Source organism: Cygnus atratus, chromosome 2 (assembly GCF_013377495.2).
Source record: "Cygnus atratus isolate AKBS03 ecotype Queensland, Australia chromosome 2, CAtr_DNAZoo_HiC_assembly, whole genome shotgun sequence".
In the NCBI taxonomy this organism is placed as follows: Eukaryota; Metazoa; Chordata; class Aves; order Anseriformes; family Anatidae; genus Cygnus; species Cygnus atratus.
This window is the reverse complement of record NC_066363.1, coordinates 90,130,931-90,144,312: the sequence shown is the minus strand read 5'-3', so window position 1 is coordinate 90,144,312 and position 13,382 is coordinate 90,130,931. Positions and strand designations below refer to the sequence as shown.

At 40.8% G+C, this 13,382-nt stretch overlaps 1 protein-coding gene across 4 annotated transcripts in view; it reads right to left on the bottom strand.

Annotated features, from left to right (window-relative positions):
• The window catches only part of FHOD3 (formin homology 2 domain containing 3), a 399,093-nt gene that overhangs the window by 45,740 nt on the left and 339,971 nt on the right, over positions 1 to 13,382 (bottom strand). For all 4 annotated transcript variants that reach the window (XM_050708607.1, XM_035550471.2, XM_050708606.1 and 1 more), the window contains 2 exons: positions 9,402 to 9,560; positions 886 to 1,068 (listed from right to left, as the gene is read on the bottom strand). In XM_050708607.1, coding sequence (XP_050564564.1) covers positions 886 to 1,068; positions 9,402 to 9,560 — 342 coding nt within the window. The remainder of the gene's footprint in view (positions 1 to 885; positions 1,069 to 9,401; positions 9,561 to 13,382) is intronic.

The following is a 13,382-nucleotide window of genomic DNA, read 5'->3' as shown; positions in this document are numbered from 1 at the left end:
AAGACTTTTTTACAGAAGCATGTCCCACTCCTCAGAATCCATCACACAATATTATATATATATATATTTTATATACACATAAGCACACAGATATAAATATAAAAATAATATATATAGGAGAGAGCTGCCTGAAGAACCCAGAGCAACACACAGGGTATGCACCAGAAGTGCAGCAGAAGAGAGTTCCTGTACTGAAATTCCTGAAAGAGATTTTGAAAGTCAGCAGGTAGCTGAAATTGCCTTCACAGTTTGATTCTATTTCATCTACTCACTGAAATGACATGCTGTCATTTTGAAATTTTTGTATGTGATTTGTCATACATGATACAACCTGACTATAGTGTTCTCTGAATAAACACTGTTTATGAAAAAGGTGGTGGCAGTCAACTGTAACCGAACTGAAAAGAACACCCCTGAAGGATGATCCTATCTTTTGTTTATAATTTTGTAGGAGAGCTATAAACAGAAATAACTTTAAATAGTGTTTTTCTTAGTTCAAATGGATGTAAGATCAATATTCTCATTTTACGATGTATGAGTGAATCCTGTAGTCCTCATCCAACCTTTGTCCAAGGAAAAATTCTTACTGCTCTGAAGCTATACATTTCCCGAATAACATCTGGAGCAGCTGTGGTAAGGAATTAGCCCTCTTTGTTCCAATGCCATTACTGCCTAATTAAAGGAAGGAAGACATAATCTCTAATTTTCTTTTATAGAAGAAATAGATTATGAAGGATCATTTCAGCTGTTTCCTGGTCAGCCACTGAAATAAGTGACTTATTAACTGTTTCCACAAAATACACACTTATATAATAATGAGGACAGAGAAAGATTAAGCAAAGACTTGGAAGAGTGTCTACCTCAGCCTCCGCATGTTCACCTCACCTTTTCCACTATTTCATAGTCCATCTTGAAAGCCCAGAGCTGGAGCCTGGCGGAGAGTTCGCTGATGGAGGAGAGGGTGAGAAGGAACTGCTCAGCGCTGCCCAGGGGGACATCAGGGTTTGCCAGCTGTGCCTCCTGGATCTTTTGCTTCTCCTCCTCAGTTGGGATCATGGTCAAAATTTTCTGTAAAGGGAAGTAAAAAGCAATAGTCAGTTGGAGGGGCTGAGATGCATGTAAGGACTGGGCATGGGGGTGCATCAGTAGCAAGGACACCAGCAGCAACAAGCTTCATTTTGACTTCACCCAAGCTTGTTTGATGACAAAGTGAAGTTTTTTTAAGGAGCAAAATTTTGTGGCCTATGATTTACAGCAGGTCAGTCTAGATACTAAGGTCTCATTTAGCCTCCACGTCTATGCGTGTTCCAGTGCACCTGTAGGTATAAACAAAAAATTTGAGGACCTATTACAGCTGGAGAAAGGTTTCTTACAGCACAACTTGACAATCTGCACTAAGCGAAGTGGTACACTGTGCTTTTTGGAAGGAAGCCTGGAGAAGGAGAAAAGGCTGGTTCTCAGAGTACATGGGATGGATTAGATACCACTGTGTGGCACAACAGGAACTCCCGTCCCTTGCTGTTCTCACCATTTACTGTTTTTCATTTAGATTGTTTTGACTTTTATGAAACATGGAAACCATTGCAACATACTAGGGCATTCCTAAAAATGTCACCCAAAGTGAAGACAGCTTCCCAGGGAACACTCGTTGAATACACAGTTATGAACTGCATAACATACGGTCTTTTTCTCTTTTGATCCAAAAAGTCCAAAATATCGATGAAAAACGATCTCAGTATTTTCAGTTTCTGCTGCCAGCATGGCTCAAAACATTTATATTTTCCCTTTAATTCTTGGATTTTACATGCTTGTTTACATGTGGCAGCTTTCCTTCCCAAAGGTATTGTTTCTTAGATTTTAACATAATGAATGGATTTTAAAATGAAAAAGAAACGCAAAACAACATAAAGGCATCAGATAAGTTGAAGTCTTTGCCCTGTTGATCAATGCCTCATTAAAACAAATCAGTAGATTTTCAGCACAACTTATGTTTATTCATCTGAAGAATGACATGTTTTTGCTGTAGCTTTCTATAATGAGAAGGGCTGTTTTGGAGGTAAGGAGAACAAAATAAAAATACAGCCAAAGAGCTGTAAGACCTGCCAATCCAAACTACAGACTTGTTCCAGCAGTGGAGATAGCAAATTTATCAAAGTAGCACAATTGCCCCAATTGGTACCGGTATTCCAGTACCAATTCCAGCAGCAATACTGGTATTCCAGTACCAATAATTCATCTAGCTCCTTGTACAGTGCTGCAGCTAAGTGTGGATAACTAGGGACTTTTCCTGGTCAATCTGGCAAAGAACAAGAGTTAAGGAAGCAAGTACTGTTAACAAGGAATAAGCAAACAATATTCAATCCGTTGAACTTGGACTTACTTAATTTCAGCCACAGCATTCATATAGCTGACCATCTTCTTACACAGACATGCACAAACATAAATAGAGAAGCAGTTCTTCCTGTTAATGTTGGTCAGAACGCTGCCTTTCAGTTCAAAAGAAGAAAAAAATTCTCCTTGCTTGAACACTGCAATAAGTTACCCCTGCTCTCACCTATAGCTAAAGGAAACAGCGAGAGTTAAAAGTCTGTGAGCATCTACTGTAATAAGGAAAAAAAAATCTTTTGATCCATTCTTATCCTAAGGAAAATGGAAGAGGAGGAATATCTCTCAGTACACTTTTATTTCCCTTGTCAATGTCTATTTAGAAAATGTTCAGTTCAGATTGATAGCATTTGTGTATTCATTTTGAGATATGCTATCTATCCATCTACAGATGCTGAAATCTGTAACTGAAGTGACACCTAACATCAAACTGGAGATTTTAAGTAGCTGCTTCAGGGCACTTCTCAGTGCTCGAACTAACCACCTAAAAGGTTCATAAAAGAGAGACTGAGCCTGAAACCCAGAAGAGTTTTTTCAAAGAGAACCTCTGAAGAAGTCAGGCCTCCTAGTTCTTCCTTCTCTCTAAAACAATGACAAGAAGCCAACACCCCTCCAAGTGAGCCAGAGCAGCTTGCAAATAGGATCATATGAACATCCATACATGGTGAGTTGAGCAGTAGCCATGTGATGGATGTAAAAATGCTTCTGATGCATTTTTGAAGGCTAACACTTCAGCAGTATTTTCAATTGCCTCCTACAAATAACTAGGGCTTCTGGCAGCTACCCAGGGATCCCACAACTATTTTGTGGTGGTGCAGGGCCTATACTCCAGAGATTTTGCACTGCTTTTGGGCATTTTAAAGAGGGCAATGAAACAGTAAGCTCTATTTCCAAAGGGACTCTCCTCCTCCTTGAGCTTTATGTAAACACCACAAGCCAGATGGATCTGACAAAAAGTATTCGAGTCCAAGTACTGCAAGTCTGCTCTGAGGCGCACTGTAGTATGTGAAAAAGGGAATGCCAAGCAAAAGAGCCTGTGGATGTGGTGCCAGCTGTCAAGCATCACCCCTGCTGCTGAAAGTGCTGCCTCGATGGAATCAGAACTGCTGTCGATGTGCTGGCAGGTCTCACCCCAGCCACAGAGCAACTGCCCCCATAACAACTATTTACTCACCAGAGCTTTGAGTTTGCTCAGGCAAATAATTCTTATCCTGCTGGTCATCATCCTTTGTGTGCTCCTGAGCAAGCAGTAAAATGCTCTTATTCTCTATTTCCACTCTATGACTAACTTGAACCATTTGTTCAGTGCTGAAAACTGTTGAGTACACCATCTGCCAATTTATTATTACTATTTTGATTTTTTTTAACATCACTGACAGTAAAAGGAGCATAAAAACACAGCAGGGCAGAAGGTTACTGGCACCTAATATGACCATTAAATCATAAATAGCTTTGAATTTAATGATTAGTTCAGAAAACTCTCTCCAGTGTAGCATTCCTCAAACAGATTAAAAGAGGATTGGTTACTGGTGAGCCCCACGTCCATATCTTCTCATAATGTGACACAAAGATGTGCAATACACTTATTTAATCTCTGGGCACTCTCACACAATTACTTGGGCCAGAGACTAAAATTCTGAGAAAAAGTGCAAAAATCTTTTAATGGAGAAAAAAAAAAAACAAAAACTGGTGAGCTCATTTACATGAGATTATCAGTCTTAACTGTTTTGATTCTTGAACTTTTGGTGAATGGATCAAACTGGTTATTTCCTGGACTCTGCCATCCTGATGTATGATTTCCAAAAATTTTTCAGAGGAATGCCTTACAGGGCTCACAGGGTGAAGTTCATAGGAGACTCAGGCCGTCCCTCAGGCATTCAGGAAGAGCTGGGCACCTTGGAGGGGGGTTCACAGCAGCAACTGCCTAAAATGACCAGCAAGACAGACTCCCAGTTTGCTTGAAGGCATAAAAAATGGGATGCTAGGAAGTACCTAACCAGAGACTGTTAGTAGCCTGGAGTCACTCTGGAAATTAGGTGCTTAAGTTATCTCTTCCAAGAGATAAGGGGACTTCTCAGTGGTGATGAGGTTGCAAGGGTGGCTCAGCTCTCACATTTGATTTCAGTTGATTTTATTGGGCAAACAGTAGCCTTAAAAATCTAGGATACTGAATATCCGGTTGGTTTTGGGTCCTAAGCTTTCTGTGGCGAAAGGTCCACACGTTCGTAAGCTACATCATCAAATACACATTAATGGATATTTCATCTACTATTGACAAGCCTCAGCAGAAGATTCAGATCCAAAAAGGCTCTCACAATTCAGCTTTTCAGACACCTATTCCTGAGACCTATCAGTAGTTTGCATTATTTGCAGAAGAAACCCATTACCTGCAGAAAATATGAAAGGATATACATACAAAAGAGTAGAATAGAATATCTAAAAGAATATGAAGCTCAGGATTTCACAGTAAGTGAGGCTGGGTGTGCTAATTTTATCTGAACTTTTCAAAAATGATCTAATTCTGAAAAGAGACTCTATTTAAAATGCCTTATAATGTTATCTATAAATCAGAAGCTGACAGCCGTGGCTTCAGATTGCTCCACTTCTTCAGCTCTCTACTGAAAATACATCAGCATGCAAGTGCTGTTCACAGAAACCATAGAAAATGTTTTTGTTTTCTGTAAGGAGTGAAAGGGTAGCTTTTTCCCTATTAAATAAAGTCTGAAACTTGTTAGGGCAGTGATACACTAACTGTGAAAGTACAGCCAGCAAAGCATTATTGAGTCAATTCTCTGTGTTGTCCAGGCTTGTGAAAAAAAGGTGTTCTTTCAGGTCAGCTAGCATAATTTGAAACACCCCATCAGACTTTTACAAAGCATTAACTAACCAAGTTGGAAACTGCAAATGCCAACACGCTGTGGTGAAAAGTATCAGAACAAATTTAAATACCTTGATCATTTCTGAAAATGAATTTTGTTGTTGTTGTTTATAAACGTCACTGTCTGCCTTTCTAACAGCAGGCTCTCATTTCTTATCCCTTTTTACATCTCAGAGCTACCTAACCACTCTGAACACATGGCTTTCAAAGTACTTAACTACTTGGGTATTAAGAGCCTGGCATACCTGGGCAGCTTTTTTATTTCAAATAGTTTTACTAAAAGCTATACCTACCAAAGCAATACACCATTATGCAGCATCACAAAGCTACCTTTTAAAGCACAAGGCATACCACCTTCACTTCCTCACAGCATTGCTCCAGTTTTACTCAGCTAAATTAATTAAACTCTTTGGTATAATTTGATTTTGATCCTTGTTCCCTTCCTGAGTAGCATTCTGTGGTAGGACCTACTCATTTCCTTTGCTGGAGATAAAGCAGGAAGGACTGGTCTGGTGGACTATTCATGCAGTTGCTGGTGAAACACTTCATTAAAATTACACACCACGATTTTAAGCTTGCCTTTTTGCTTAACTCAGAGAGAGCCCTCGTCCATGCTAAGCAGGAAGGTCTTTGTTCTGCAGCGGAGCTCCAAGTTGTTTGAACACTATGAATGCCAAGCTTTCAAAGAAAGGAAAACACAACCACTTTGGCAAACGTAAGGTGGCAAAAAATTTTTAGTTGGTTTGACACACAGTGCTTGCAGACACACATTGTGCCTTCCTGTGAAAATGTGTTTCTAGCAGTGCCTGCTCTGCATACTAAACTGACTTCATCTGCCTTTCTAAGAGCGTGCCCCCATTCTCACAGGTACCAAACTCCTTCAAACACATGGGCAAAAAACCCACAACATACTTAGGTATAGAGGGTCATAAAATACCTGGAGAGTTTTCTTCTCCTTAGTTTAATTTTTTAAGTTAAAAAGTAAAATATGCATTACTAACAACAGTTAAATGCCACAAACAAAGCAGCATTCAGCAGAATGTATGACAGTAGCCTAAGATTTCCTGGGCTATGATCTTTATGATGAGCTGAGCTATTACACACTAATAGCTTGCATCCCACTGCCTCACTGCCCAGCAGTTGTTAGTGCTACTGTCAGCACTGCTTTAGTCCTCTGTTCTTAAAGGGATTGCTAAGGTCACTTCTAAGATACTATTTAACTTGAACTCATGGACCAAGATGCCAAACTGAAGTCACACACATGCTATCACGACAGCTATGATGCTCCTCAGTGAAGGTGCAGAACTCACAGCCAAGGCAAAGGAAGGCTCAGGTATCTATACTCTGTTGGTGCCCTCCTCCTTGTTGGATCCCCTAAATGCTGAAGATGATCCTAATCTTCCGCTTTTCTGAATTTTTATCACTGCATGCAATATCCTCACCACAGCACATCACATCTCTTCCCCTGCACTCCTTACATCTATCTCTTCTGCTTACTAGCCATAACATCTCTTCTAGATGATATCTATGCCTATCTTATATGATATCACAGTGGGTACTCAAAATTACTCAAAAGTATCTCCCACATTGCAGTTTTTAAAATAAATAGTTAATGTAACTTTTTCCATACTGGTCATACTCATGCAACCCACAGATTAACTGTAAAGGATACTCTATACCAACCAATTTGCTTTATTCTCTGCAATTTTTGTATAAATGAAGCTGATATTTACACCATTATTGATTGATTCATTCCTCATAACTATAATTATTTTGTAGGATTTAGGAATAGTATTGAACCAATAAACTTTCTAAAAATTTAGACTGAGAAGACAGCCTCTGTTCCTCTCAAGCTAACTGTAAGGCTAAAGACAATGAAGATATGAATATAGAGGAGAAGAGAAAGGGAACAAAGTTTATCTACACTGTAGGTCAAAGGGGGAGTACAGAAAACTGATTAAGGGCTCTGCTGAAAACAGCAGGACTCAAGATGATGAAATTCTATGCCTCTTCTTGTACCTCTTGACCAGCTCTGTATAGCTCAGTCCAGCCCTCTGTCTTGCTAAATGTCTCTCTGACTATGTAATGATGCGCAATAAGAAAAATCTGCAAACTGAGAACTGGAGAAGGGAACCTAAATGCATGTTTTTACTCAACAAGCAGCAAATAAACATGGACCTACACATTTAGAAAAAAAGTATTTTTTTTTCTCCATGAACATCATCCCTTCCGACTAATGAAGGCTTCATCTCTCAACATGGAAAGTACCTAGGCTCAGATCCATTTATCCTTTCTCTTGATTTTAAATACCTGAAAAGTCACATCAGGCTTACTCACATCCTTTAGCTTCAAGCTGTGGACACTCAGAAATCCCATTTTCTTTAGCACTGGGCATGTGTATCAACAGTGTATCATTTCCTGGTTTCTGAATTCTTCCATTTGAAAGCTGCATGCATTTATTATATATATTTTAAATGAAATTATGGGTTTCTGGCAGCTAATGGAAAGGCCACCCAAATGAGGGTGTGGTGGTACCATGCACTTACAGCTGTGGACACCACAGGTGGTCAGCAGATGGGCCCAGCTACAAATGGTGGCACTGGAAGGGTGAGCTGTGCCGAGCAGCTGAACTTCTGTTGAGCACACCAGGGAAGGCAACAATTCAAAGGAGATGATACATTGAAGATAATGAAGATGTGTCCTTTATCAGCCCCTTTAGGTTGGACTTTCTGTGTGAACACTGCCTGCAGCGCTGAGGTCTAACCGGTGGCCTGTGAGTTGGACTTGGCTGGAGTGGTGCTTCTCTCCTACCCTGGAAAACTCAGTACTTCACAGTGCAGCGGTGGGACCATGGGGCTGGGTCATGGAGAGGAGTCACTGGCCAGCAGGAAACTTGAGGTTACCACATTTGCCCCAAAGATGGCAATCTAACCAACTGGGCTGAAAAAGAGCAGCCTTTGTTGATTCTTATTTTTAAATCTAATTTGTCGCCTTCACAATATCAGTAAAGAATGCATACAGCAAATAATATAGCTTTGGAAAGAAATTATATTCTAGTAGGGATAAATCAGGCCATGCCTTCTAGCTAGAGCAATCTTTTGCCTTGGGTACTTATTTTGCGTGTAACTGCTGGCAGCTCTATTTCCATTCTAGCCAGCTTTTCTCATTTTCTTCTGTAGTCAGCATAGTAAAGGTGGAAAAGGGGGAAATCATGAAACACGGAGCCAAACCACTGAAAGGTGACTATGAATCAATACAGGACCTATGCAATTCAACCACTGGTTGGGATTTGTAGTTGTGCAGATTACTCTTATTGGATAATATAGGCTTATTCAAAGAAAGATTTGAAATGAATACAAACACAATAAAAACAAAACCAACAAACAAACAAACAAACAAACAACAACAACAACAAAAAACAACCAAGGGAGCAGCAGGCTTCTTTTACATTTCATAGAAGAAAAGTATTTTGATTAAAAAAAAATAATAAATGGAGCTCATCTTGGATGTCGGTCAGAATATCTGCGAAGTCAAACATGTAATGGTAAAAATTACATCATCTGTAATCTTTATACCAACTGCTTTTCTTCAATCAACAGTAACACAGAAATGCTATTTTGAGCAGAACTAGTCACTGTATTTGTTTTCCATTAGATATACAATCTAGAATGACTACAACAGCTAGCTGGGCATGAACTTTAGTAAACTCTGTACCAGTTGCATCAGCTTTATAAAGTCACTGCCTATTCTTTGGTGCTTTATGAGTGCTCAGCATTAAATACATTTCCAACATAAGCATGCAGAACTTGTCCTGTTTAGAATTTTAATAGCTTTAATAAACGCAATAAGAAACTGAGCTTCAGAAGAATAGATAATACTCTGAAAATCTCAATAGGAATTAGCACCACTATTATTCAAGTTTGGATATAAACAAAGCAGAGAAATTCACATTTACTGAGCATTCCCAACCTCAGGTGGACACTACCTGCTTCTGAGTACACTGCATTGATTTAAAAGGTTTCAGTAATGATACATCACTTTTTCTCTCTTCCATAAAATATATGGCCTGTATCATAAGCAATATTGAGTAAAATGAAACACTGAAAATGCAGACTTGAACATACTGACTACTCCTTACCTCTATTCCTTCCTTGTTTAAGGCATATTCGTCAAAGTTCAAAATAGCAGTCTTGATAGTCCGTGGAGGGGGCAACACAGTTAAGCCAATATTAATAGCATTGCTTCGTTTTGAGTCCAATACAATGACCTCCTGTCGCTTCCCATCTGCAGCAGTTTTCTTGATAAAGAAGAGAGGAACAGGGAAATTACTCCTCCAGTCTGTTTTTTAAAGAAAAAGTCACTCACCGAAGTTACTCACCAAAGACTTCCCCTGTGCCAGGGTACTGACACTCAACGCTTATCTAATTCATTTACAGCCATCAAAAAAAGCTCTGTCAGATACTTTGCAAGGAGGACAAGCACAAAATACACACGTTACCGCAAACCTTGGGAGTACTGAAGTATGGGCCAGGAGTCAGCCTGCAAAAGCCCAAGACTGTCCCTGTGGGCTGAGTCTCTCCCTGTCCCACAGGGGCTGCCGCTGGGATGCCTTTTGTTCCCTCACCATGCTCTGCAAGAAGGTGCCTCTTGGGCAACCTAATGTCATATACAAGGCACCTGCAAGGGGACTCTGCTCTTCATGTATGGGGGCATAGGGGAGGCAGAGACAGAAAGTGAGTGTACAGCAGAATCCAGTTTCAAATGTGATCTTCCCTCTCTCACCACACACATGAACTTTGGAAACAAATTTTCTCTTTTCCCTCTTCCTTTTCCCTATGAGACATGAGCTGAGGGATGCTGTCAAACACAGGAGCATAGACAGCAGACCAGCGCACTGATGCAAGCAAGCGCAAACATGCTGTCCTGTGTATAAACACGTGTTTCAGCACAGCACAGGGATGTGATCACAACCTCCCTGCAGAGCATGTTACCTGCATCATAGTGGCTCTGGCAGCCGCACAGAGGTACCTCGTAGGGGCAAAGACAGAAACCGTGAGAGCCCACACCACTGCTCAGAGCAGGGAACTGCCCGTGTTGGCTGTGGCAGCAGTGCCTCTTGCCTCTCTTGTGGGTCCGGGGAAGCTCAGGAGGAGACCCTACTGCCTGAGCCTCAGCCTGTGCTCAGCACTGCCTTTTAGTCTGTGCAGCTCTGTCCTGCCACTTCCTTCGGGTCTGCACCGCGTCCACCACTACCTCAAAAGATACCCTACTGCCAGATCTACCTGCTGCTTCTGTGTTGGAGAGCTGCCTAAACCAGTAAGACTTTAACAAAGCACCTCTCGCTGTGTGTCAGCCCACCATGGGAATGCAGTTACCTGGTTATAAGGACACCTTTTTCTGGCTGAGGTCTCTGCCTGCACAGGACCTGTGCAGGCAGCCCCAGCAGGCACCACACCACATTAGTTCAACATGCCAAGACGATCAACGTGGCATGGGGCAACTTCTGCGTGCTGACAAGGCTGAAGGCAAGGGCAGTGTAGAGGAGCTGGGGACTACCTCATGTGCATGATGGGTGAAAGTAATGAGTTGTTGGTGGTGGGTTTTAAATTAAAAATAATGAAAACTGTCAGAATAAACAGGATAGATTTTATGAGAACAAAGGTGACGTTTATTTTCCGTTTTATTATGTCAGAACTGCCCTTCTGTTAACACCTTAAAAGCATCTCTGAACCCTTCTTGAACCTTCCCTTTTTTTGAGTGAGAGAGACCTCTTTCTATGGAGAAGCTAACTGAAGGAGTTGAGATAGAGCTTCTCCTTTAAAGCAGTCATTTTCACTTCCCGGGCCATTAATCGCTTTTTCAGGACCACAGTTAGTGGCCAGGGCCACATAAAAACAAGCGGGGTTCAGCAGAGCCTGCTTCCTCCCGAGTCTGTATCGCATGCAGCCTTCTTTACACCACTGCCTCTGCCTCGTACTTCGCAGCTGAGGATCACGCCGCTCCGAGCAGCTTATGCAGAAGGGAAAAGGCTCAGGGAAAGGAGTTAAATTTAGGCTTCCCACATGCGGTATGGGTAAGTAAGCCTCAGATCTGCAGCTCTGTTTTTAGGTTCCTAAGTTTGACAAGAGAGACATATTCATTTGAGGGACATCTGATGCTAACCGCTGGGACGACCGCGATTACACCAGTGCTCTCTCCTCAGCAGTGGGTTATGAAAGACAGATGAGCTGTGCTGGGGACATGAGCATGGAGGCATTTGCCAGAGCTATAGCTGCACGTCAAGTATAAAACAGTGGCAAAAGAATTTTTAAATCTCTTAGGTTAGAAAGAAATCCTTTCTGAATGAACAAAAGGATGAAGAGAAAAGATTTTACTCCTTTGAACTTTATTACCCCACCGCTAGGAAAATAATTCCTTTTTGCCTGCAATGGAACTGCACAGGTGTAAGCGCCTGACTACTAACATGAGCTACAGCTACTAATTTCTGTTATAATATTAGGTGACTTCAGACTGTCTTATTAGTTCATTAACAGAGAATTACTTCAAATAGGTGAAGGAACTGGAGCACTTAATGCGACAATATGTAGCCCTGAACTATCGTATTATTAAATATAAATCAGGTAATATAATTTGTCAGAAATAATCTTTTCTATGATGTATCAAGAACTACAGTGAATTTAGACTTCTACAAGAGCTAACTGGCCAGATGCTGTTGCCTTCACTGAAGGCTGGGTTATTCAGAAACACCAGCAGTCCCACAGAGGTGACCTGTGGTTTGGTGAGCACGTAGTCTAAAATACACCTCTTTGATTTAACTAAGCAAACAGAAGAATTTAAATCACTTTTTCAATGGTCACGGAAACAAGTAATTATATATGAGCATCAAGCCAGAAATATCTCCCCTCTATTTAAATTGCAGAACAATCTGCATCGGTAGTACAGAAAAACCTGGGATATCCCTTAATAGTGAGATGGCAATTTTTTGGTTTCTATCTAAATTAGCAAGGATTTAGCATTGGGGATTAGAATCATTTTGTCCAGGATACAAACTTACAATCTTTTACAGAAATTTCATTCCACATTCATGACTTGCCTCAGCATTTATTCACATTGCAACAAACATTTTCATGAGGAATATATGTCTAGGCACACATGTACACGTGTTTTTGAAAACACATTCCTTAATTTTTCACTCCTGCTAGTTTTTATGTCTGTGGGCACATGATGGATGACTATGTCCCACCGGGCACAGATGAATCAGCAAAACAATACTCTCAAAGACATGCAGAACCAAGCGGGTAGCAGAAGGGTTGAACAATAACTTTTGATTCAGTAGTGTGTACGTGTTTTCATTTCTCTTCACAGAAAAATAAACACTTTGAAGCACTTCACCAAAATACCTGGTTTTGTTTGGCAGAGTGAGAAAGAAAGAAATTTTAGACTGGCTTTCAGGGGGTACCTGATCACTTTTTCTATTCATTAACAAAATGTCATGGTCCTGTAAACCAGAAAACAAGCATTCTGCAACAAAAGGTGCTCCACCAACTATAATCCATGTGCACACTGCCCAGCGTGGCATAAACTTTCCTAAAATCAAGATCCACCCTCCACCTTGAACTACCCTATTATATCCTACAATTTAAAATCCACTTTATTTTATTGCAGCCTATTGCGTTTAATGAAAAACTTCTCATGAGCCAGGAAGTAGCTGTTTATAGCTGTGTTGTGGAAATCACAGTGAAGGATTAGAAACTGGAGTAAAATTGGTTACAGCTGTATGAAAGAGCATATGCACAAGATAGAGCCAACCCCCCCAACACACACACCCTGGCTTCGCTTTTCCCCTCCTCCTTCTGGACTATTCCTTTTCCGTGCACCTGCTTGCATCTAATGCTATGAAATCTAGAGGTCTGACTTTTGATTTGTTGCTCCGTGCTCTTTTTTCAGCTGAACCAACTGAGCTGTGAGTCAGACTTTACGAAATTATAGAATAAACCTGTTTTGGATTGCAGCCATTGGACATGAGAAACTAGACACAACGGGGAATGTACTCCCTGGAAATAAACCAAGCAGTCTGGAAAAAGCGAGAGCTATCCTAATTTGAGTGCAATCTTCATAC